Source organism: Panthera pardus, unplaced genomic scaffold (assembly GCF_024362965.1).
Source record: "Panthera pardus isolate Hobbes unplaced genomic scaffold, ASM2436296v1 HiC_scaffold_19, whole genome shotgun sequence".
NCBI classification, from domain to species: Eukaryota; Metazoa; Chordata; class Mammalia; order Carnivora; family Felidae; genus Panthera; species Panthera pardus.
Window position 1 is genome coordinate 12,752,128 of NW_026526754.1, and position 24,491 is coordinate 12,776,618.

At 41.2% G+C, this 24,491-nt stretch overlaps 1 protein-coding gene across 9 annotated transcripts in view; it reads left to right on the plus strand.

The window, feature by feature from the left end:
- The window catches only part of HYDIN (HYDIN axonemal central pair apparatus protein), a 433,704-nt gene that overhangs the window by 383,619 nt on the left and 25,594 nt on the right, over nucleotides 1–24,491 (plus strand). For 7 of the 9 annotated variants that reach the window (XR_008423557.1, XM_053906649.1, XM_053906647.1 and 4 more), the window contains 13 exons: nucleotides 2,172–2,390; nucleotides 4,995–5,155; nucleotides 7,403–7,500; nucleotides 8,289–8,496; nucleotides 9,677–9,889; nucleotides 10,377–10,515; nucleotides 11,634–11,799; nucleotides 14,563–14,710; nucleotides 15,129–15,336; nucleotides 15,924–16,145; nucleotides 20,371–20,540; nucleotides 22,316–22,514; nucleotides 24,272–24,430. Coding sequence is in view for 7 of the 9 variants with exons in the window: in XM_053906649.1 (XP_053762624.1) it covers nucleotides 2,172–2,390; nucleotides 4,995–5,155; nucleotides 7,403–7,500; nucleotides 8,289–8,496; nucleotides 9,677–9,889; nucleotides 10,377–10,515; nucleotides 11,634–11,799; nucleotides 14,563–14,710; nucleotides 15,129–15,336; nucleotides 15,924–16,145; nucleotides 20,371–20,540; nucleotides 22,316–22,514; nucleotides 24,272–24,430 (2,310 nt within the window). In the remaining 2 variants the exon portion in view is untranslated. Of the gene's footprint in view, nucleotides 1–2,171; nucleotides 2,391–4,994; nucleotides 5,156–7,402; nucleotides 7,501–8,288; nucleotides 8,773–9,676; nucleotides 9,890–10,376; nucleotides 10,516–11,633; nucleotides 11,800–14,562; nucleotides 14,711–15,128; nucleotides 15,337–15,923; nucleotides 16,146–20,370; nucleotides 20,541–22,315; nucleotides 22,515–24,271; nucleotides 24,431–24,491 lie in introns of those variants that run through there. The other 2 variants (XM_053906651.1, XR_008423558.1) reach the window with 2 other exon arrangements.

Genomic DNA, 24,491 nt, shown 5'->3' on the forward strand with positions numbered 1-24,491 from the left:
AAGAACAGAGAACGAGGTCTGATGAGACTGTCGCTAGGCTGAAGTTGAGGAATTCCATGCAAGTCTCTATGGATGAAATAGGTCCCAGAGTGGATAGGGATAGGGGCTAGGGTCTTCCTATCACAGATTGTAGACCTGTGACTCCGAAGGTATATGTTCGTTAGAGCATTAGGCCTGCCAAAGTGGCTCACTGAAAGCTAAGATGGGGGTAGCGGGTTCTGTGGACAACTGAGATATAGCACATTTGCAAATTACATCTTTCTGTTTCTCACTCAGCATACTAAAATCTAGTTAACTTTATTTTACCTGGAATCCCTTTCAGCATCTCACAGCACACATTTTATGAATTGCTGGCCAAGGCTCAAAGTCACACAAGGCCTAAGACAATGTGGTAGCAGATCCTAGCCTCTGGCTACCTGATGCTTTTCATAGACAGTTTGCTGCTGAGTTCCCAGGACAATTCATATACCCAGATATATCCACTGCCTTCTGCCCAGTTTCAGTCACCAAGACTATTCAAGCATAGATCTTTAGGGGGATAGAGCAAGGAAAGTTGGGGAACTTACTTTGTCACCTTTAAATCTTTGAGTGCCATCAGGAAGTTTTGCTTCCTAGAGGGATGTAAAGTGTCAGTTAAAGTAGACAGAGATAAGCTTCAGACAGTCCATTTATATACACCCACCCCCCCCACACACACATGCATATACCCCTCACCACACACACACACACACACACACACACACACATTTGTGGCCTGGGGAATACTAAGTTTTATTCACCCTTTACTTTCCAGAGGAAGGAGAGATATTTTTATCTGTCAGAAACATGATAGGACTATTATATATATATATATATATATATATATATATATATATATATACACGTGTGTGTTTGTATATGATAAATCATAAATTATTTTATGCCTTAAACCAAACTAGATTTCCCATTTATCTGGTATACTTCAGGGAATCTCAGCCTTCTGGTTTTAGGACTTCTTTACCTTATTAAACATTATTAAGGAACCCCAAAAAGCTGTTTTTTATGTGACTTATGTCTATTGACATTTACCACATTAGAAATTAAAACTGAGAGGGGGCGCCTGGGTGGCTCAGTCGATCGAGCGTCTGACTTCGGCTCGGGTCATGATTTCTTGGTTCGTAAGTTCGAGCCTCGCATCGGGCTCTGTGCTGACAGCTCAGAGCCTGGAGCCTGCTTCGGATTCTGTGTCTACCTGTCTCTCTCTGCCCCTCTCCTGCTCATGCTCTGTCTCTCTCAAAAATGAATAAACTTAAAAAAAAATTTTTTTTAAGAAATTAAAACTGAGAATATCTAAAAACATGTATTTATTCATTTTTAAATAATAAACCCTTTAATGTTAATATAAATATCATATTTTAATGAAAATAGCTATATTTTTCAAAATAAAAAATGAGTAAGAAGAGTGGCATTATTCTGCAGTTTTATAAATGTCTTTAATATCTGGCTTAATAGAAGATAGCTAGATTCTACTATTTGCTTCTCCATTTGATCTGTTTCAATATCATATGTCATGTAATCTCTGTAAAGCTCCATTGTGTACTCATGAGAAAATAAGAATAAAAAAGTCAAATAACATCTTAGTATTATGATGGATGAAAGTAGATCTGACCTTGTGAACTCCTGAAAGGGTCTTGGGGATCCCAAGGGTCACCAGACCACATTCTGAGAACTGCTAATGTACTGTGTACATTGGTCTATAATTCATATAGGTCATATTGATGAAGAAGCACAGGTAGTTAAGAATGTGGTACCTGGAGCCATATTGTCTGGGTCTGAATCCAGCTCTTCCAATATTCACGGTATGGCCACGAGCCAGTTACAAGTTTCCTTGCCTGTAAAATAGGAGTAATAGCTGTACATCTCACAGTGTTGTTGAATGGATTAGAACTGTGTAAAGGTTTAGAACAGTGCCTGAGGCAAGGAACAGTTTAATAAATATTAGCTGCTTTTACTATCATATTTCTATCTAAGAATCTCTTGTAGATATTTAAGACAATCTACACATACAGGTGTGAATGATGCATTTTTTGCCAAGATTTTTGGCTCTACCCCTTCTCTGGAACGTCACCATCAGGTATAAAAAGTCCTCAAGCTCAGATTCCCAAAAATACTAATATCGGGCTCTTCCGCAGATCGGCCACCTTCACCCTGGGTGTGCTAAGGACATAGTAGTGACCATGAAGTCCGAAGTGCCCATCAATCTGAAGAAGATGGGGGTCAAGTGCAAGCTCTCCAGGATCATGTTTCAGCTCCCTGCAGACCAGGTCCCTGATTGGGATGACCGCATGCGCACAGTCAAGTGGGTGGATGTGCTCAGAAACACACCCGGTTCTTTCGCTGCAAAACGAAAGGTGAGTGGGGACATCAGGTACAAATCTGACCAGGCCTGCCGTGGCTGGTGGTGCCTGCTGCTCTCTGGTTCAGTGTCTCATCATTTCCTTCCTTCATGGAACAACAACAAAAAAAAAGTTTGTTTCCCATTCTACATGACCTTGATTTGACCTTGATTTCAGAAGTAACAAACTGAACTGGCAAGCATGCCACCTGCCAGCCATGCAGCCCACACATCTTGACCCAAACCGCTTTAGTTTAAGTCTGGATGCCTCATGGAGCGAGTTCTCTCACCATCAACAGCATCATGGTTAGACTTTCAGCTATTCCCTTTTTCTGTCTGTGTCCAGAATTTGATTAGTTATAATCTTTGGTTCATGACAGAATCTCATCTTTGGTCCATGCGTGTCCCTCTTTCAACTAGTCTTTGGCTGGTTTCTTTTAATAATGTAATAAACAGAGATGAACTCACACTCAGTGTAGGAAGTAGAACATGAATTACCTGTGTGCTTCTCACCCATTCCATCCCCCTGCCTCCCTCTTAGACATAATCACGATCCTGAATCTTGTTTACTCATTCCCTTGATTTTTAGTTTTTCTTTCTTTTTCAACCTATACATTCTATTTTTTAAATATCATTTATTGTCAGATTGGCTTCCATACAACACCCAGTGCTCATTCTAAAAGGCATACCGTTTTGTTGTAGTTTCTAACTTTTAGTTTTTAAAAAACGGTTACTGCCTGTGATCCATATTGTTTCATGTGGCTATAGTGTACCCATTTCACTGCTATATAAAATTCCATTATTACTTATCATCCATTCTTCCTTTGAAAATTATTTGGTGTTTTCCATTGTGTACAGTGTTGCTGTGAACATTATTATTCATGTCAAATGGTATTCAATTGCAAAAGTTTATATTCCCAGAAGTGGAATTGCTGAGTCATAAGATATGTGAATTTCAGCTTTCCAAGATAATGCCTGTGTTTTCCAAAGTCACTGTACCTATGCACACTCCTGTTGGCAGAGGGATCTTACTGATCCACATTCTCTACACAACTTGGCATTGCCAGACTTCTTGATTCTTTTCACTTAAATGAATGGGAAATGGTCTAATTTGGGATCTACTTTGCATTTCCCTAACCACTGGTAAAGATGAATATGAATGACTTCATGGCCTTACTAGTCATCTCTTATATGCCTTTTGCCTAGTTTTCAATTATGATGCCTGTTCTTTGTATGAGTTACTTTATTTTTGATAAAGTTTACTATTCCTTCCTATTAATTGACTCCAAATGTCCTCACCAAATTTATAGCTTATCTTTTCACTTTCTTTGATGTATCTTTTGATGAACAAAAGATATTCTTATTTTTAATATAGCGAAATTTATTAATCTCATCTTTTACATATTTTTTGTGTGTGTGTGTCTTCTTTTTAAAACTCTTCTCTACCAGGGAAGAAAAATATTCTTTTTTTTTTTTTTTTTTTTTAGGTTTAAGAATTTTGCTTTTTGTATTTAAGCTCTTGGCCCACCTGGATTTTATGTATGGTGTGAGGCAAGGATCCAATTTAATGGTTTTCCATGACCTGGCCAAATCCCTTTTTTGTTTAGCCCTTCTGTTTCCTAGTGATCTGCCATGACTCCCTTATCATCTAAATTTCATATATGCCTGGTATGTTTCTTGTCTCAGTATTCTACTTCATTGTCAATTTGTCTATCCCTATGCCAGTTTTACCTTGCCTTAATTTCCATAGCTTCATAATCAGTCTTGATATTTCCAAGGGAAGTCCCTCTCCCATACTGTTTTGTTCTGAAGTATTTTCATTATTCTTGGTCCTTTATTTTTCTATCTAATTTTGGAATCCACTTACCAACTTCTGTGGAAACCCTGATTGAAACTTGATTGGAATTGGATTGTATCTGTAAGTCCATTTAGGAAGGATTAACAATTTTACAATATTAATTCGTCCTTTCTATTAGTGAGTTTTATCTGTACATTTATTTAGGTCTTTTTTAACTTTTTTTTTTTTTTACTACCATTTAGTTTCTTTAATACTATTAGGACTCCTCAGGTTTTTTATTTTTTCTTGAGTCAATTTTATTAAGTTATTTTTCTATGAATTTGCCCTTCAACTAAGTTTTCATATGTATTTTCATAAAGTTATTTATAATGTTTTCCTATCATCTGTTTAAATCTATAGGATCAGTGGTAGTGTCCTCTTTTTAATTTTTGATATCAGTTATTTTTATTTACTCATTTTTTTCTTGATCAATCGCCCTGAAGACTTTTTAAGTCATTCCACATAAACATCATTTGGCTTTATTAGTCCTCTCTGTTCTCAATTTATTTTCTATTTCATTAATATCTGTCCCTAATTTTATTATTTCCTTTCCTCTACCTTCTTTATAGTCCATCTAACCCCCAAACTAATATCTCTGTAGTCCTGATGCTCTTAGTAATTTGTTTCCTTTCCCATATAGGAGTCATTTTAGGTTTACCTTAATCATTTATTCTGGAACTGGAATCATTTATTCTGTAAGTTGGTGTTAATTTGCATGGGTAAAATCCTGTTACCGCCTACCCCTTTATTCTTGTGAGTCAGCTAGCTCTGCCTTTGTTACAGGTGATAGAGATGGATCCTGAGCCTGTTCACTCAGTAGTAGAAGAAAACTACCGAGAACTGCATCTTCAGATCAGTGCCAATGTGAATTTTGCTTCATATCAATGCGAAACAAGCAATGTGCACTTTAAAGAAACACTGGTTTACCAGACCCGAGTGTTTGAGTGAGTCTTTGAAAGCCCCCCAGCACTCACAGAGAAGTTCTTTCATTTCATCATTTGCCTATTCCTTTATCAAATACTTATTCACTGTTTATGACAGCATATACCAGGCATCATAGCTATGTAGCATGCACCAGAGGAACTCTAGGGATGCAGTGAAACATTCAGATCCACAGAGCTATTAAAGTTCACACCTGAAATCAAGATATAGGCCAGGAAACACAGTCCACCAGGAGGGCAGCATCCGGCCATCAGCTTCAGTAGGGATGGTCCTTGAAGCAGTCCACACCACCACCCAGTAACCATTCTTTTCTCTCCAACTCCAGGTGACAATATCCACACTAGTGGGAATGGGTCCATCTTAGCTCAGAAGCCCCACAACCAACAGAAGCCAATACTCCTCATAAGCACCCCATAGGTATAGCTTCCATGATCCTTATAAGAGACATGCCCAATTACAAGAGTCACTACACTCACAGAACCCCAAAGCTATGGCTTCCCTCCAGGGAATCATAATTCCCTCCAGACCAGATGCAATTTACCCATTAGGGGTCATGTTAACTCTAAACAATGTTGCCTAATAATACAGCTGATATTTCTCCTTTATCAGGTTTCCAGGGAAACAGCTAGAAAATTTATTCAAAGTCAAAATTGTCCTTAGAAGGAAAAGGGTTATGTTAACTCACATACAAGAATATAAGGATGTCATGGGTCCCCCTCTTAAAGAGCTCATGGGGGGAATGGGTGAAAATAGGTGGTTGCAATATGGTGTCCTGTGTATGCTGTGAGAGTACCTGAAGCAGATGGAATATCAGGGAATACTTCCCAGATGAAGCAGTGCCCATTCTACAGGATGATTAGGAGATAGCCAGGTGAAGAAGTGAGAAAAAGGGGCCTTCTAGACAGAGAAAGCAGCATATGCAAAGACAGAGAAAGACCATTCTTTGAGAATTACGAGCACAAAAATATAAACCACTGACATTTCAACTTTGTAAAAATTGGTAATTAACTTGTTCAACTCAGTTTGCATTTGTTACACTTTAAGTTTTCAAATTATCATAAAACCAAAAGAAATAAGGGAGGAAGTGGTACCTTCTGTTGATAGCCATTTCACTTAAAGCTGGGGTTGGCAAACTATGGCCCGAGGACCAAATCCAACCAGCTGCCTATTGTTGTAAATAAAGTTTCTTTTGACCCACAGCCACATAAATTCATTTATGTGTTGTCTATGGCTGCTTTGGTACTACAACAGCAGAGTGAGTAGTTACTACAAACATCGATGGTATGCAAAGCCAAAAAACATATGCTGTGTTGCCCTTTGCAACAACAACAACAAAAAAGTTTGCCAACTCCAGTCTGAACTAAGAACTTTTTTATCAAGAGTATTCTGTACCACCAAGATTTCTCCACTTTATAAATATTGTCTTTAGGATAGTGGCCAGTGCTCATACTTTTACACAATAAACATAAGCCCCTGAGGTCAAAGCCCTTGACTTTGGGCATACCTGCACAGTCTACCTGGACCAAATAGTGGAGATCTGATCCTTACACCCTCCCCTAGACCTACACCCCCCTCCAAACTCAACTCCAACTACTTCACTAAAACTAGTAAGACATTTGTGTTTTCTTCTCTAACACAATCATTTTCCTGTATCAAGGCCTCATCCTTCTGCTGTGATTGTGATCAAGTTTAAAAATGATTCCAGAAAAAGCTTCTATTTCCTGGTTCTTGTCTTATATGCAGGGAAACTTGAGGCAAGAAAAGTCTCTACTCATTCAGAATTTGAGACAAGTCTCAGTCAATGAAGGAATCTCAGGCAGGGGTCAAATGGCTTCCGACCACAGGGACATTGTTTCCAGTGGGAGATGTTTCAGTAAGGGAGGGACTGGAATTTGCACCTAAAGAAAGTACTGTCATGGAAAACACATTTTGATTCCTCTCTCATGGGAATTTTTCAGAATTATAGCAAACTCATGCTGAGAGCTCATTGCATAGGGTGCTGGTACTGTGCCAGATGATTTAAAGTGCTAAACATTTGAATATTTTTACTTTTAATAGTAAATAGTGTTTTAGAAGGAGATATAACTAGCACAGCAAATGCATGATGTCAGACAAAATGCTTAAAACTTGCCTTTTGAAGAAATGTTTAAGAAACACAGTGACAACTTAAAGTAACAGTATAGATGATGTGTAGACAGGAAAAAAATCGACAGCACATTTCTCAAATCCATTCTCTGATCTATCTGCAGGCTTGAACTGACTAATTCAGGAAACGTGCAGCTGGAATTCAATTGGGTCTCAGAAGAGACTGCAAAGGCTGTCAGCTTTGCAATGCCAGATAACCAAGGTAAACACAATGATAGGAAAACTCCAGGGCTTGAACCGAGTCCCCAGTTAGTAGGAGAGCCTTGTTCATGGAGAAATGAGCACTGGTCCAACAGCTCCCTCAGTAGCCAAGGAGAAGCAGAGCAAATGTTTCATGGTGTCTGCAGAGCCAAACAGGCCTGAGAAACTCAAGAGCTGACCTCTGTCCTCCCGGAGCCTGGAGCCTAGAGCCTGGCCTTCCATTAGGCCAGCACCCCAGTCACTGACCCCTAGGAATCTTGTCTTTTAGGCCTTAACCTCTTGGGAGATTACAGACCCTTGCAGAAACTGATGAAAACTATGAACTTTTTCCCTGGAAAATACACACCCATACCAAATGTGATATATATGAAGCGCTTGGAAAAAGACTCAACACTTGGTGGACAAAAATTCATTGCTGTTGTTGCAGTTTTGGAGATTCGCAGACCTTTCAAATGGGCCCCCAGATTGTGAACCCCTACTTTCAAACAATGATTCTCCAAAAAATTATATTCACAGCCCATTATTCTTGAGGCAGGAGACCCACAGACCTCTCTTTGGCCCACCCCCTGAGCCAAAAGGAAACAACTTTGAAAAATTGATAGAATTAATAGAAGTATTTTTCATGAGTCTCCTGTGAGAGATATGAGCCATTCCCTTACCCTTAGTGCCCAAAGCTAAGTATTTCTTGTGGAAGAGGTGAGCCCACAGAGGGACCTGTGAGTGGGCTGCCTTCCACCTGCCCTCCCACTGCAAATAGAGAATATCATTGGCTCTCTGTTTTGCCCCCAGGTTCTTCTCAAAAAGACCAAATTAGCCAGGGCACGCTGCACACGGTCAGTACTCTGGACAGCGCCACGGACCACTGGAATGACGTTCCCCCCACGCCCTTCTCTGTGGAGCCTGCCTCAGGCATTGTGCCTGTGGGCAAAACTCAGAAGCTCAAAGTGAAATTCTCCCCGCTGGAAGTTGGAGACTTCGAGAGCAATCTCTTCTGCCAGTAAGAAGATGTGCTCTCCAGAGCAAAACTCCACATCTCCTACCCTCTCTTCTGTCCCAGCACCACCACCATTCTTTCCAGCCCTGGGCCCCTCCATAGCCCCCTGATTGTCACATTTCCCATTGGGAAGATTCAGAAAGGCCAGGATTTAGAAGATAAGGAGAATTTTTTCTTTTGTATTACTCACCAACACTCTCTAGACTCTTCCTCCTGCCTATTACGCCCTTCCCAGCCACACACAGGATTCCACTGAGCAACAGAATGGCTGACAGACAGGTAGATTCCAGTCCTTGGGCAAATATGAACTTAGGAAAACTTTCTTACACCTTTTCTGAGACTTGGTCTCCTCATATGTAAAATGGAAATAACAATACCCACCTTGTACAGTCATCATGAACATTAAGTGAGTTAAATCAAGTGAAGACTTAGAACAGTACCTGGCATATAATAAGCACAATAAACATTACATAGCCATGGTGGTGGACCTGATACATAGGTGAGAAATAGAAGGGGCCCAGACCCAATTCAAGAAATCCAATCCAATAACATTTAGCAAGTCCATTATGTGTTAACCACTCCCATGAAAGATCCATACAGAACACTTACCTTACAGAGGAATTGTGTAAAACATGGTATGGGGTGGCAGAGACCTATGTGAGCCATAAAAGCCTTGTGGAGCCCCTGCAATTACACTGCAGGGACCCGTCCCACACCTGGGCCTAAGCTTGGTGCTGGGACTAGAGGTCTACTTACATCCAGTTCACTTTCTCCAGGGAGCTCAGGATACTCGTTTAGAATTTCTGTGTCAGTTTTCATACCCCACTAGATGCCTGTGAGAGGGCCCAGAGGGCAAGACTCTGTGCTCATTTTATAGCAGGGAAAATTTCTCACCACTGCTGGAGGGAATAACTTGGGGCCATACTTAGATACAGAGAAAGAACCAGAATTCATCCTCCTCATACTCAGCCCATTCATGCATTCATCCACTCAACAGTTCATGAATGAACACCTACTATGTATCATGCGCTATTCAAGGCATTTATATTATGTTGTTGACCAGGATAGACCCAGTCTCTGCTTTCATGGAGCTCACGTTCTGGTGGATATAATATTCATTTCCAACCAACTAAGGAAGTGGTGATTCATCTAAAAATAAATAAGAATAATCTTATCCTCACAGGATTCCCAACCTGCCACCTGGAGAGCAAGGCCCAGTCCTATCAGCAAAAGGGCGGAGCCTTTTGCCCTTCTGCCATTTTGACCTAAAACACTCAGACTACATCAGTGGTCATCGGCGCAACCCAGATCTCCGAGGACCTTCTGGTGTGGCTCTAGATTCAAACACCCGGGTGATTGAGTTCACCAGCGTGGGCATAGGAGGGAAGAATATCCGGTAAGTTGCTTATGGTTTGCATTGGTTCTTATCAGTGAGTTCTTCTAAAGAACTTAGAGGAAGAATTCAGAGAAGTCAGTGAGGCTAATTCCTAGAAGCAGGTTTGAAATATTGGGGTTGGACTTTAGAGAAGTCCATAGTAAGGAAGTCTATAGTAAGGAAGCTGAATTTTGTCTCCTTAGTTTTGACACTGGGGAAATATGGGAGACATAAAAATGTAATCCCTGACCCCCACCTTAACCACAGAGGGTCGGTCATTGGGACAGAAGGGCCCTGGATGTCATTATTCCAAAGTCCAGAACTCTAGCCATAGTTTGCCCCTCCCCCCGCCAAAGGAAGTGCAGTTTTCATTTCTGTGGTAATAGAGTATGCAGACAAGTCCTGATTCCTAGATAGGGGGACTGTGCTAGGGAAGGTCCTAAGAAAGTTTCTCTAATTCTTCAACCCCCATTTCACTCTCTGCTGTCAATTCTTCCCCCTCGGCCAGGACTTTTACAATCCTGAACCCAACTAATAGCACCTACTCCTTCTCTTGGATCTCTGAAGAAACTGAAAGTCTCCAGAACCCTCCAGCCTTCACATGCCTTACAGAGAAGGGCTTCATCCACCCTGAAAAGAAAGCGGAGGTATGTGTGTGTGTGTGTGTGTGTGTGTGTGTGTGTGTGTGAGAGAGAGAGAGAGAGAGAGAGAGAGAGAGAGAGAATCAGGACCACTTGACTCAGGGCATTGATCATCTTCTCCCCTTCTGCATAGCAAGTGTGCTGTAGACCATAGAGTGAGGGAGGACAGCCTAAGGGTGCATCAATCAACAAGTATTTCTTGAGTGGCATATACGTTAGGCAATCCTCATAAACAAGACAGAACTGAGCTCTCTTGGGTGGCTGTAGAGAAGTGAAAAGGTCTAGTATTTGCAGTTTTAAAAAACTGAAATTATTAAGCAGGAAAGAGGAGCTGGATACTAATACCTGCAGACTGTAGGACTCATAGATTACTCTCTGAAGACTTATTTTTTCCCGAGGGACTGACAGCAGTAAAAGGATACAGATGTATTTTTACTTGGTCGGGCCAAAGGGTAAAACAGAAAAGTGAGTCATGTCCCACAGTGTAGTCCTCGTGTTTACACAGTGGTACAGGGTACAGAGTCATACCTAAAAAAATGTGATCTCACTGGCCAAAACAGATCTATGGGCCTGTATCCTGTAAGTTCTGCAGAGAATCTTGGAGGCAGAAATAAATTCATGAAACAGAAATCATGCATTCAAATGCTTTCAGGGAGGTCACACAAATGAATGGAGCAAGCCAAGGGGACAATGATAGGGACTGCTGAGCACCAGCACCAGCTGGCGATAGTGCTTCTCTGTCAGATGACCACCACACAGACAAGTTGCCAGTGTTGCCAGTTCTCCCAAACTTTTTGCGAAAAGCCAAAATTCCATATTTCTATTGAAATCTCTCTATTTTTACATGTCAAACAAAGACATGGTGTGAAATATGGCAGCACAGCCATCAGAGGCTCTGATCGGGCTGGACCTCCTTAGGAGGACCTGTGGCAGGGCAAAAAGACATTGATATTGCTGGAACAGCCAAAATCACATGCCTTCACAGTAGAAAGGTAGACAGTAGAAAGGTGGAGATGACCTGGTAATGCCAACCATTGTAACCCCAGCACCAGTAAGCCTCCAATGGCATGTGGAGTATGCAAACAGAAATGTCTTTACCACTCTTTTCCAAATGGTCTTCTTAGATTGTCTTCCAGTTCACGCCTTTCCATCTGGACATCACAGAAGCCTTCTGGACTTTCTTAATCCCTGAACACAACATCACAGTCCCTTTCCTTCTGGTAGGCAAAGCCACCGACCCTCTCATCAATCTGGACAAGTCACATCTCAACTTCAGTTGTCTCCTCATTGGTAAGGCTGCCCTGTTGGTTTATGTTTAGACTTGGCATGACCTCTCAGGGGAAGGGGTAGGACTGACCCCACAATGAGCTCTGGGAGCAGACTTGGGTAGGGAACTTTTTCTGGTACCTTCCAGAAGCATGTCAGAGGTCTTCTATCACTATTCACAAAGCCGTAAATTATTTGTCTTTCAGTCTGATTTCCATCAGGTATCTTCTAAACCCACACGTTAATAACCTAAGGAAATTTAGGAGACTTGCTACAAATCACACTTGTTAGATTCCTTGAAGGCCTGGACTGCCTATGTTCATTTCCAGAGGCTCATGTTATCCCCATCTTACTTGTATGTGCCTCAGAGCATGGGCTGTATTTGTATGCCTCTCAGTATGAGTCACAGTGGTCATATTTCTCTGCCATCCTTTCATGCATTCATTCAGCTCAACAAAATATTACTAAGCCGCTTGTGTGACCCAGGCACTCTCTTGTGAGCTGAGAATGCCATGGATAAAGCCACAGTCCCCACCCTCATGGTGGTTACATTCTACTAATAGGAAGTAGACTACCAAAAAAGAAAAGATACAGCATGTCTATGTTAATAAGTATTGTAAAGAAAAATAAAGCAGGATATGGAGGACAAAGAATGCCAGTAGGCAATGGGGAAGTAACATTTGATCAGAGACCTGAAGGAAATAAAGGAAGTGATTGCCAGGTCCCTTATCACATGGATGTGGGGTGTGTGTGTGTGTGTGTGTGTGTGTGTGTAAAATATAACTAAAGCCAGAATATATTTTAATAACTCATTAGATTTTTATATTTAGACAAGTAATATTCTTGTAATAAGTCAATAATTCTGTTATATAAGGAAATTTTTAATGTCTCTCCATCCATCCTTTCCATCAAAGGAAACCACATTAACAGGTTTTTTATGTAATACCTCCATACATTTCTTATACTGATAAATATAAGTAGGTGGGAGGAGTATGGTGTTTTGGAAGGTTTTGAACAAATAAGTGGGCAAGTTAGCATAAGAATAATAACAGCAGTCTTAACTATATAGAAGACACACTGATGTTCACCAGAGGGGAGGAGGGTAGAGGGATGGCGATGAAATAGGTAGTGGGGATTAAGGAGTGCACTTGTGATGGGCACCAGATGATGTATGGAAGTGTTGAATCACCATATTGTACACGACTCTAATATAACACCGTATGTTAAATAACTGGAATTAAAATAAAAAATAATAGAATAGAATAAACAAATAAGTACAGCAAGACAAACAGAATTTGATCTAGGAATGTAACAGTGGTGCATTTTAGTATGATTATATCAACAGATTAAAGAACAACCATGTAATGAATGATATGAATGTACACTAAAAAGTGATTGCTAAAATTCATCAGACATTCTCAACAGAAATTTTAATAGTAAGATAGGAATAGAGGGAAAAACTTAAATAAAGAAGACTAACCAAAATTAAGAAGCAAATATTATCTTGTAATAAACTACTAAAACTGCTGCAGTTAAAATCAGGAATTAGGAAAAGATGCTTGTTATTATTGAATACTTTCTTAGTGGTTTAGCAAATACAATAAAACAAGAAAATTCAGTAATTGGCATAAGCATTAGGGGAAAAGAGACAAAACTATCTCATTTGCTGTTGCTGGTGACCTCATACATAGAAAACCTCAAGAGGCTCAAGAGAAAAGCAAAACAAACCACTAGAATCAACAAGATAATTTAGTAAGTGACTGGATGCAAGACAATTATGTAAAAATCAATAGTTTCTCTTTCTTTTAGCAATAAGCACCTAGAAACAGAAACAAAAAAAAATCCATTCAATATTGACAAAACCTATATAATATCTAAGGATAAATGTAACAAGAAAAGCACAGGATCTATATGAATAAAACTATAAAATCTTATTAAAATGCTCCCAAAACAAAATTTGAACATTTACCAGTTCTCTCAAAATTAAATGCAAATGCAATCACGTTCCAAGCAGAGTCCCAACTGGTATTGCCAGATAAAATACAGGATGCACAGTCAATTTTGAATTTCAGATAACAATGAGTAAGTTTTTTTTATGTCAGGATAAGTATGTCCCATGCAATATTTGGGACATACTTATACTAAAAAATATATGTATACTTACTAAATCTGGCAACCTTAATCCCAAAAGGATTGGGGGTGGGGGGGATATTGGATAAAACGATTCTAAAGTTTATGTGGAAAAAAACAAATGTTGTACAATAGTCAAGGAAAGTAAGAAAAGGCAAGATAGTGACAGAAGATGTATTAGGGCCCTGTCAGGACCCTCGTGACATTCCTGAGCTCTGATGCAAAAGAGTTCAATGCAGGGACTATTTACAAAGATTGGGACTGAGTTAAGGGGCCTACTAGGGACTAGGGACGGCGAGGCCCTCATTGACAAAACTAGGAAGGCATTGGGTCCAAAGGAACAAGGAGAGAAAATAGTATCATCAGAATCACCTAGGACAGCTGTGACCAAGGCAGAGGAGCCACCTAGCAGCAGCAGGCAATTGATAGAGTAAAGTTCTAGAAGGAAGAAGTGGAATCCTCCTGGGTAGGAATGTCACTTGTAGAACAGAAGGAAGGAAGAGAGGTGGTCAAAGACTGAAGAGCTTGGGAAAAGAGAGAAAAGAAGTTGAAGGATTTCTTCTAAGGAGGTTTCCTCTTGCCTGAGGAGCAGTATCTGCCCAGATACTTTAGGAGCAGGTATGAGGTCTTCACTGAGGGCTGATGTTTCCTCCTCAGGCAGAGAAGCCAGGGAGACCGTGCATATCATCAACAAGGAGGAGCAGGGGTTCCATTTTGCCTTCCAAGACAACTCCCGATATTCTGAAGGTTTCAGCAACAACCTGGTCATATGTCCCATGGAAGGTTGGATCCCACCACTGTCCAGGTAAAGAAAAGGTTCCCCAGGACTACACCCTCCCAAGGTAGTAGGGGTTCCAGGCCTGCCAGGAGGATAAGTTTTCCTCAGAGTGCTGCTGCATGTCGAGATTAATGTTAACAATCCCATCTCTGTCCTACTATTTCTCATTGTTCATTTTCCTGATAAATTGTAAAGCCCTGAGAACTTTAAGCCCTTTTTCTCAATATTTTCTCTCATGCTTATATTCTTTTCCTTGATATCTACTATATTTGTGAACTCATAAGGCAGTGCCCTACCGTGTCTGGCAAACCTTCAAAACTCATCATAATTTGAGGTGGTGATACTCTTTCCTCATAGTGTGTGCCAATCCACTGGGCTCATATTCTTTAGCAGGTTTTAGCAGGTTGGCCTAGTCAGCTAATCTGCTGTCTTCTTCCCCAACCAGGTTCCCAATTGATATTTTCTTCACACCAAAGCAGGAAGGAGATGTGAACTTTAATTTGATCTGCAATGTGAAAAAGAAAGCCCACCCTCTGACCTTAAATGTCAAGGCTGAGGGCTACACTATGAATGCAGAGGTCAAATGCAAGGACAGGACTGGCTTGATTACTCCCCTGACTCCCAACCAGACTACCATTATCAACTTCTATGAGGTAAGAGTGTGAGAGAGCACTGATATGTCTCTCTCTCTCTCTCTCTGTCTCTCTGTCTCTCTCTCTCTCTCTCTCTCTCTGTTTCTATCTGTGTGTGTGTCTGTGTGTGTGTGTGTGTGTGTCCACTCAAGCTGGGAATGGCAGTATAAGTGAATGTTAGCTGAATCTCACTGTTTCAAATGCCAGAGAGACCAGGAGAACAGAAACATGCCAGGAGCAACTCCATCCTCCAAATATATATAGTTTTAATGTGAAAACATTTCTTGTTTTATTTTTCAGGGGTAGAGAGATGGTAGGGAAGGAAACAATGCTTGTATTAAACATACAGGAAGGATGTTTGATTACCGAGGGAGGTCTAAGAATTAAATTGCTATCGTACTCTTCAGGTATGAGAGGCCCCCAACACTTCATAGCTCTGGCTGGAATACTTGACCATATTAAGCTAAGGATACTCAACTCACTAACATCGTCTGCCATCCCTATTTCCCAAAGGATATTTTCCCCCAACGTGTTATGTATCCTGACCTGAAAGAATAGAACCATGGTTTGCATTTATTCCATATACTACTCTGTTCTCTGTCTCTCAGGTGGAGTTGAATGAATGTGTTCAGTGTGAACTCAGCTTTATCAACACTGGCAAGTTCAGCTTCAGCTTCCAGGCAGAGCTATCTGGCCCCAAAGCCCTGCTGCAGTACTTGGACTTTTCACCCATTGATGGCAGTGTGGATGTGGGGCAGAGTGTGCACGCCACCTTGTCTTTCCAGCCACTTAAGAAGTGTGTCTTGAAGGGCCTGGAACTCAGAATCAAGGTGAGACCATTTAATATTGCCAGACACTGAAAGCACTCACAGCACTCTGTCTTGAAGGATTAATTCTCCTGTGTGCTCCTTGTCTTCTCCACTCTGCCAGAAGCTCCTGGAGAGCGGTTGTGTTGGAGATAGTCCCATAATCTCTAGTATAAAGGCCTCGTTCACAGTTGAGGTGCCTGGTGAGTGGCAGTTGAAAAGCGGTTCACCATCCATGCACTAGAATACCATGCAGCCATTAAAATAAATAAGGGAGACAGATGGGAGATGGAAAGGAAGCAAGAGAGACAAAATGTGTATAACATTTTCCAAGATAAGCTATTGAATGAAAAACCAAGGAATTGTGATGTCCACAGTAATGGCTGTGTCCTATGGTGTTCTTCCACAGTGATGAGAACACTGGCAAAAAAAAAAAAAAAAAAAAAAAAAAACCAAACAGCAAAATCAACTTTTTTAGAACTCTCAAAATCAACCAAAGGCTTGCAACAATCCTAGGAGCATTTATTCAAGAAAAATAGCTGTACTGTGTATATATGCCACATTTTCTTTGGTTATTCATCCATCGAAGGACAATTAGGTGTTTCCACATCTTGACTACTATGAATAGTGCTACACCGAACATGAACATTAACAAGTGTTAATATCTCTTCAAAATTCTGATTTAAATTCTTTTGGATAGCACAACCAAACAAAGACACCACAAGAAAACTACAGGCCAATATCCCAAATGAACATAGGTGTAAAAATCCTCAATAAAATACCAGTAAACCAAATCCAACAATACACTGAAAGGATCATACACTACGATCAAGTGGGACTTATCCCTCAGAGCAAGGGTGGTTCAACATACAAAAATCAATTAATGTTATATCCGACATTAACAGAATAAAAGATAAAAGTCACATGAGCATCTCAATAGAAGTGGCAAAAAGCATTTGACAAAATTCATGACCAAAAACTCTCAACAAACTAGGATTAGAAGGAAAGTACCCCGACATAATAAAGGCCATATATGAAAAGCTCACAGCTACCATCATATTCATCAGTGAAAAGCTAAAAGCTCTTCCTCTAAGATCAGGAACAAGGCAAGGATGTCTACTCTCACCACTTCTATTCAACAGAGTACTGGAAGTCCTAGGCAGAGCAATTAGGTAAGGAAAAGAAAGAAGATGTATCCAAATCAGAAAGGAAAAAATAAAATCCCTGTGTGCAGACAACTTGATCTTCTATGTAGAAAACCCAAAAGATTCCATTAAAAAATCTCTTAGAATTAATAAAATAATGCAGTAAAGTTGCAGGATACAAAGTCAACAAACAAAAATCAGTTGCTTTTCTGTACACTAACAAGAAACTGTCTGAAAAGAAAATTAGTGGGAATGCAAGCTGGTGCAGCCACTCTGGAAAACAGTATGGAGGTTCCTCAAAAAACTAAAAATAGAAATACCCTACGACCCAGCAGTTGCACTACTAGGCATTTATCCACAGAATACAGGTGTGCTATTTCGAAGTGACACATGCACCCCATGTTTATAGCAGCACTATCAACAATAGCCAAAGTATGGAAAGAGCCCAAATGTCCATCGATGGATGAATGGATAAAGAAAATGTGGTATATATATATATATATGTATATATATATATATATATATATATGCATATATATACATATATATACACACACACACATATATATACATATATATACACACACACATATATATACATATATATGCATATATATACATATATATACACACACACACACACAATGGAGTATTACTTGGCAATCAGAAAGAATGAAATCTTGCCATTTGCAACTATGTGGATGGAACTGGAGGGTATTATGATAAGTGAAATTAGTCAGAGAAAAACAAAAATCATGACTTCACTCATATGAGGACTTTAAGAGACAAAACAGATGAACATAAGGGAAGGTAAACAAAAATAATATAAAAACAGGGAGGGGGACAAAACAGAAGAGACTCATAAATATGGAGAACAAACTGAAGGTTACTGGAGGGGTTGTGGGAGGGGGGTGGGCTAAATGGGTAAGGGGCATTAAGGAATCCACTCCTGAAATCATTGTTGCACTATATGCTAACTAATTTGGATGTAAATTTTAAAAAATAAAAAAATAAAAATACATAAAATTAGGAAAACAACTTCATTTATAATACCATGGAAAAGGATTAAATTGTCAGGAATAAACTTAACTAAGGTGGTGAAAGACTTGTATACTGAAAACTATAAAACACTGATGAAAGAAATTAAAGACACCAACAAATGAAAAATATCCTGTGTTCATGGATGGGAAGCGTTAATATTATTAAAATGTCCATACTGCCCAAAGCCGCCTATAGATTTAATGCAATCCCTATCAAAATCCCAATGGCATTTTTTTTTTTTACAAAACAGAAAAACAATTCTACAACTCATACAAAACCACAAAAGACCACAAATAGCCAAATCAGTCCTGAGAAAGAAGAACAAGGCTAGGGACATCACACTTCCTGATTTCAAACTATATTACAAAGCTACCAAAATCAAAATAGTACAGTTCCAGCTTCGAGACACACACATAGACCAATGGAACAGAACAGAGCCCAGAAATAAATGCACACACACATAGCCAACAGATCTTTGACAAGGGTGCCAAGTATACACAATGGAAAAGGAGAATGTCTTCAACAAATGGTGCTGGGAAAACTGGATATTCAGATGCAAAAGAATGAAATTGAACCCTTCTACACCATGGCGAAAAATCAGCTGAAAATGGGTTAAAGACTCAAATGTAAGACCTGAAACCATAGAACTCCTAAAAGAAAACGTCGGGGGGAAGTTCATAACAACAGTTTGTCAGTGGCTTCATGGATATGACACTAAATGCACAGGCAACAAAAAACAAAATAGACAAGTGGAAGTACCTCAAAATCAAAAGCTTCTGCACAGCAAAAGCAACAGTCAACAGAGTTAAAAGACATAGTCTTTTTATTCATATCCTTAAGAAGAAGGCAACTGACAGTTAACCAGGAGGTACAGCAATTGGAATGAAGGTCGGTTTCTAGCCATTCCATAATTTAGATGGACATTAAGTCATAGCACAGTCTAAAAAAGTTTTTTTTTTTTCAATTAGAAAAAAGCAAAGCTGTAAAACTCTGAGCCTGGAACTCGGGGGCAGGCTTGTAGCCATCTTCCCTGAGAAGTGGCATCCCTTTTCAGAACTGTCTTTTTCAGAACATTTGTGTCTTGCGGCAAAAAGAAACATCACACATCATAGTACCTTCCTGCTCTACTTGGCATAAAAGTTTAAGGTGGTCAATTTTACTCCTTTTCAGGGAATCAGTCACCAAATGCAAAGACTTTAAAAGCCTAAGCCTTAAATAAGAAACTGTTTTTCAATTTATAAAGTCATTTAGGAAATCTTGTACCAATGACTATTATGTTTATTCTAATGATGTTTAGAATGAGTAGTGGATATTTTGTTTTAAATCAATTATCAACTTAAGAAATTTCATATTATAAAGTTTTTGAAGAGCAGAGTAAGCTCCTGTCCCCTCAGGCATGTGTATCATCGTATGGAGAATTCAGAGGTGACCCATATTCTAACTTTCCACCCTTTTCACCCTGACATATGGGCCTTTGACCTCATTCTTGTCCTTTCCTGGTCACAAGGTGGCCATCCCACCTGCAACCCCATGTCTGCATTCAGAATGGAAATACGAGGCAAGAGCCCAAAGGCAAACACAAACAAGTAAACAGACAAATTTTCCCAGCAAGACTTTGCCTCTGTATTCAAAATAGGACATCCTCTTGTCTTCTTCTGTTTACATCCTGATGACCAGAACTGTGTCCGATGACCACCCTTGGGGGCAAGGAAGGATAGGACCTCGAGTATTTTCACCTAGGTCCCCTGGCAACTACTCAGAGTCCTGTTAATGAGGAAGCCTTGGGAAGCAGGTGCAGGGTGGTAACTGGCAGTCCCTGCCACTCCGCTCTGCTTTCAGGCTGACTCACTGCTGTAGGAGGCAGCGTGAGGCTGGCCTGCAGACTGTCCCATTTTGCTTTGCAGGCCAACAGACTTCTAACCTATGAATCAGAATCCCTACAGATGGTGTCTTGGGACCCATTTTTTTTTTAAGCACTGACCACTCTCCTCCTTCACCCGAGGACCTGAGGAGTCCTTTGCTACACCTCTCTAATCACCCTCCACCTGCATTTCCGCCTGCAGGTCAGCCACGGCCCAAAGTTTACATGCAGCATCTTGGGCTGTGCTGTGAGCCCGGCCGTTCATTTCTCCTTCACCAGCTACAACTTTGGGACCTGCTTCATCTACCAAGCTGGCATGCCCCCATACAAACAAATGCTGGTTGTCACCAACAAGGAAGAAACACCCATGAGGTAAGCAGACTTTCCAGAGCTTCCAGATGATTCTGTACCTCCTTGTGGGTTCTACAGCCTCCACATAGGTGAAGTCCTGCCAAAATAGAAAAAAGAAAGATTATGGGAAAAGTCAAACCCAGTTGAGCATGAATCCCGCATCTGCTTTCCCTACCACTAATACTGACACTTGGGTAGCCAGGAGCTGCTCTGCTGAAAATCTTGAAGTGAGGAGGGCAATGCCAGATGTAATGAAGGTGGAAACCGAGGCTTGGAGAATTAAAAAGTGACTTCCTCAGGCCATTACCTTGCAATAAATGACAGATATATACTGAGCCTAAGTCTTTCGATTAAAATCCAGCCTCTCTGCACCATCCCTATGTAGAATGTTCCAGTCCAGGTTTCTGGGCCTTATCCCAGACCTATCAAAACGGAATTTCCAGAGACCTGTGTTTCCTCAAAGCTCTTTCCTAAAGGAAGGAACTGTTACACATCTGTGCTATCCAATATGGCAACCTGTAAGTACATAAAATATGCCTGGTGCAACTAAGGGACTGAATTTTTCATTTTTTAAGTTTCAATTCATTTGAATTTGAATTGTCACATGTGTCTAGTGGCTACCATATTGGAAAGCACAGGCCTAAGTTCAAATCCCAACTCTTCCCTAGCTGTGTGACCTGGGGCACATGGTCTAACCTCTCCTTTCCTGGGATGGGGGATAATAATAGCTCCTCCCCTACAAGGCTATTAGGAGGGTTAAATTAGTTCCTCTAGAGAGAGTACTTAGAATAGTGCCTGGACCATAGCAAATGCTCGGTTATGGTTATCCGCTGCTACTGCTACTGTTGCAGTGATGATAACTATTATCCTGAATGGTGAGTTACAAGAGTGTCATGTGATTTTAAATGCTAATTAAAAATCTTCCCTGCATGATTTAATTCAAGCTGAGTCCTGTGTGAAGGCATTAAGTTCTTTTTATTGGCCTAGCTGGACTCCTTCTCTAAATACCTGGAAGACAGACAAGAAAGTATTGTAATGGAGAGCCCTAGGGCCTTCCTACGCACAGGTTGACCAGAGTAGACATGATCTTTGAAGATCCCATGTGGTTGAGCAATTAGTGACAATAAGAATGGCTCACCTTTATGGACTGTCTCCTCTGTGCCCTGTGTAGTGACTGGCTTAGTCACTCTATTCCATTTAATGCTCAAAACAACTTTATGAGGTTGTTAATGCTCCAAACAACCCAGTTCTACAGATAAGGAAACAGAGGCCCAAATGAGCTAAGTAACTCTTCTAAGTTCTCACGGCTAGTTAGGGATAGAGTCTGGATCCAAACTCCTGTGTCTGAATCGGGAACACATACTCCTCTCCTCTGTGCTTCACCACCCAGTGACTTTAGGAAACACTTCCTTATAAGAGGGTACAAAGCCATGTGTGACCTTTTCAAGAAAGAGGATAAATAGAGTGAAAAGAACCTTGAGCGAAGGGCCATGAGACTTTGTGTTGGAGGCCAGGTTCTGCCAGAATCTCAGGGTGTGATTTGGGGTAAGTAACTTGATTATGCCCAGGAAAGTATGGGCTGGATCACTGCTGAGGTCCCTTCTTCCGTAGCTCCAGTGCAACAGGGCAGGAAAGCAGCTCACAGAGACAAGGGGACAGAATCAGTCTTTCTGGGTGTCTTAAATGTGTTTTTTGACCTCCAGCACAGGCTGGTACTGGAGACCCTCTTACTTGGTAGACAAAATGGAAATACGTGGGCCTTCTAACTTACATACCTTCCTCCTGATTTTCTCTAGCTTAGACTGTCTATACACCAATACTGCATACCTCGAGGTGAACTTCCGTGTTGATGTGATAAAGCCAGGAAAGACACTGGAGATTCCAATCACCTTTTATCCTCGAGAAAGTATCAATTATCGAGAACTCATCCCCTTTGAAATCAATGGGCTCTCACAACAAGTAATTGAAATCAAAGGGAAAGGCACCGAGATGAAGGTACGAGACTGTTGGGGAGATCCTCAGCCATGGCAGCCATGCCTTTTTGCCCTCCCAGCCACCTTTGCCCCTCCCACTCTTCCCTCTCCACCTGTCCTGCCCCCAAGCTGCGTTGTCAGAGGCCAGCCAGTCCCACCCAAGGATGATCTGTCAAATCTGACTCGAGTGAACCATAGACCGTATTCAATACCAAACTTTACTATATCATAGGGTACAAGTAATCACAGGCATTGGAGAAACATCTTTTTCTTGGAAAAGTTTGAGACTGTCAGATGCACAATCCCAAACATGTCCTTCTCTCACATTAGGGCATGTTTTGTTTCCACGTTTAATAGACAAGATCTGTTTTGAATAGCAATTCGTTTTAGATATACACACAGACATACATTTCAATTGTGGAACATCTTTCTTTAATGCCACATTGATTGATATTCTTGAGCCAGGCGCAGATCCCAGGATTATATTTGATTGAGGGCATTTCTTCTAAGTAGGTGCTCCTAATGAAAGTCCTGCTGCTAATCCCTTTCTCCCCACTGTCTGGTAAACATGTAAGGTGTCTGTTTGGTTGGTATATTTGCATTTTAATAGGAGATTTTAGAAGACTAAAGGCCTTCCAAGATGCTCAGGAATGCATGGGACATTTCAGCAACTGAGAAGGTGGGAGGGGTGTGTTCCTGGCAGCCTTCCCATCAAGCTAGAGGAATGACAAGACATTGCCACCTGGTGTTGTCTGTACCCAAGCCAGAGATGGGGTCTCTTCTGATATCACTGATCCGTTCACTTGTTCCTTCTGTCACTCACTCATTTTGCACCCATTTTGTGCTAGGTACTTTGGGGGAAATCTGGAAGGGACTTAAATGAGTTCTCTGACCTCCAGAAGCACAGGCTGCTGTTGGAGACTCTCACCTTTTTAGACACCATGGAAACATGCGGGCTGGATATAAAGAAAGTTGAAGGGCAGGGGGTGTGCCGTTTAGTAACTGCCTAAGTGGCTGCTGCTCGTTGTGTGTCCATGCCATCCTGAGGGCGAGGCCCAGCCTGACCTTGATCTATCCAGGCCAACATTTTGATCAGTGCCTTAGATGAGGACTTGGAAGCGTGTCTACTCTTCCACCTCTGCCTCCACCATTTTGTCTGTGTGGCCCTCATCTGTCCCTGTCCAGCCCACCCCACAGATCAGCAAGCCAGAGCAATCACAAAACACACGTTTGATTGGGTCACTCCATGCTTCGCTGGCCTCCCACTTGTCCCAGCTCAATCCCTGACCGCCTCCAAACTTGTCTTCTCAATGTGCCCCTCTCTCCCAGGCACAGGCCTTCCTGGGCCACTCCTCTGACTCAGGGCCTTGCCACAGGCTGTTGTCTCCCCCTGCACCCCCGGGTGGCCTCCAACCCCATGCCCACCCTGACTCAAACAGACTAGATGGCACCCTTCCTTTAGCTTCCAGGGTAAATATGCCTTCCCCGGGGAGGTGGCCCCAGAACCCCCAGCCAGCTCAGCCCCTGCAATATGTTCTCACAGGACCCTGAGCTTTTCCGTCATGTCTCCTCATCCAGTTGTGATTATGTAGTTGCGTAGTAAGCTGCTTAGTGGGTATTGTATGCACGTGTTTACCAGGTGAGTGAACGCCCATCCCATATGAAGAAGGCAGGACACTGACAGGAACCACTATTGCCTCACCAGGATAGGTGTATGATAATAGTTTTTTTCAAGGAACTGATGAACCCTCCCTCTCTCCTCTCTTTCTGGTTCCACAGATTTTAGTCCTAGATCCGGTCAATAGGATTGTAAAGTTGGGAGCTGTCCTGCCAGGACAGGTTGTGAAAAAAACGGTTTCCATCATGAACAACAGCCACGCCCCACTCACTTTTAGCCAGACAGTCCTGTTCTCGATTCCAGAACTCCAGGAACCCCAGGTTGGTGCCCAGGGCTCCCAGTGGGCTTCTTATGCTTCCCAGTGACATGGGTGACTAGATG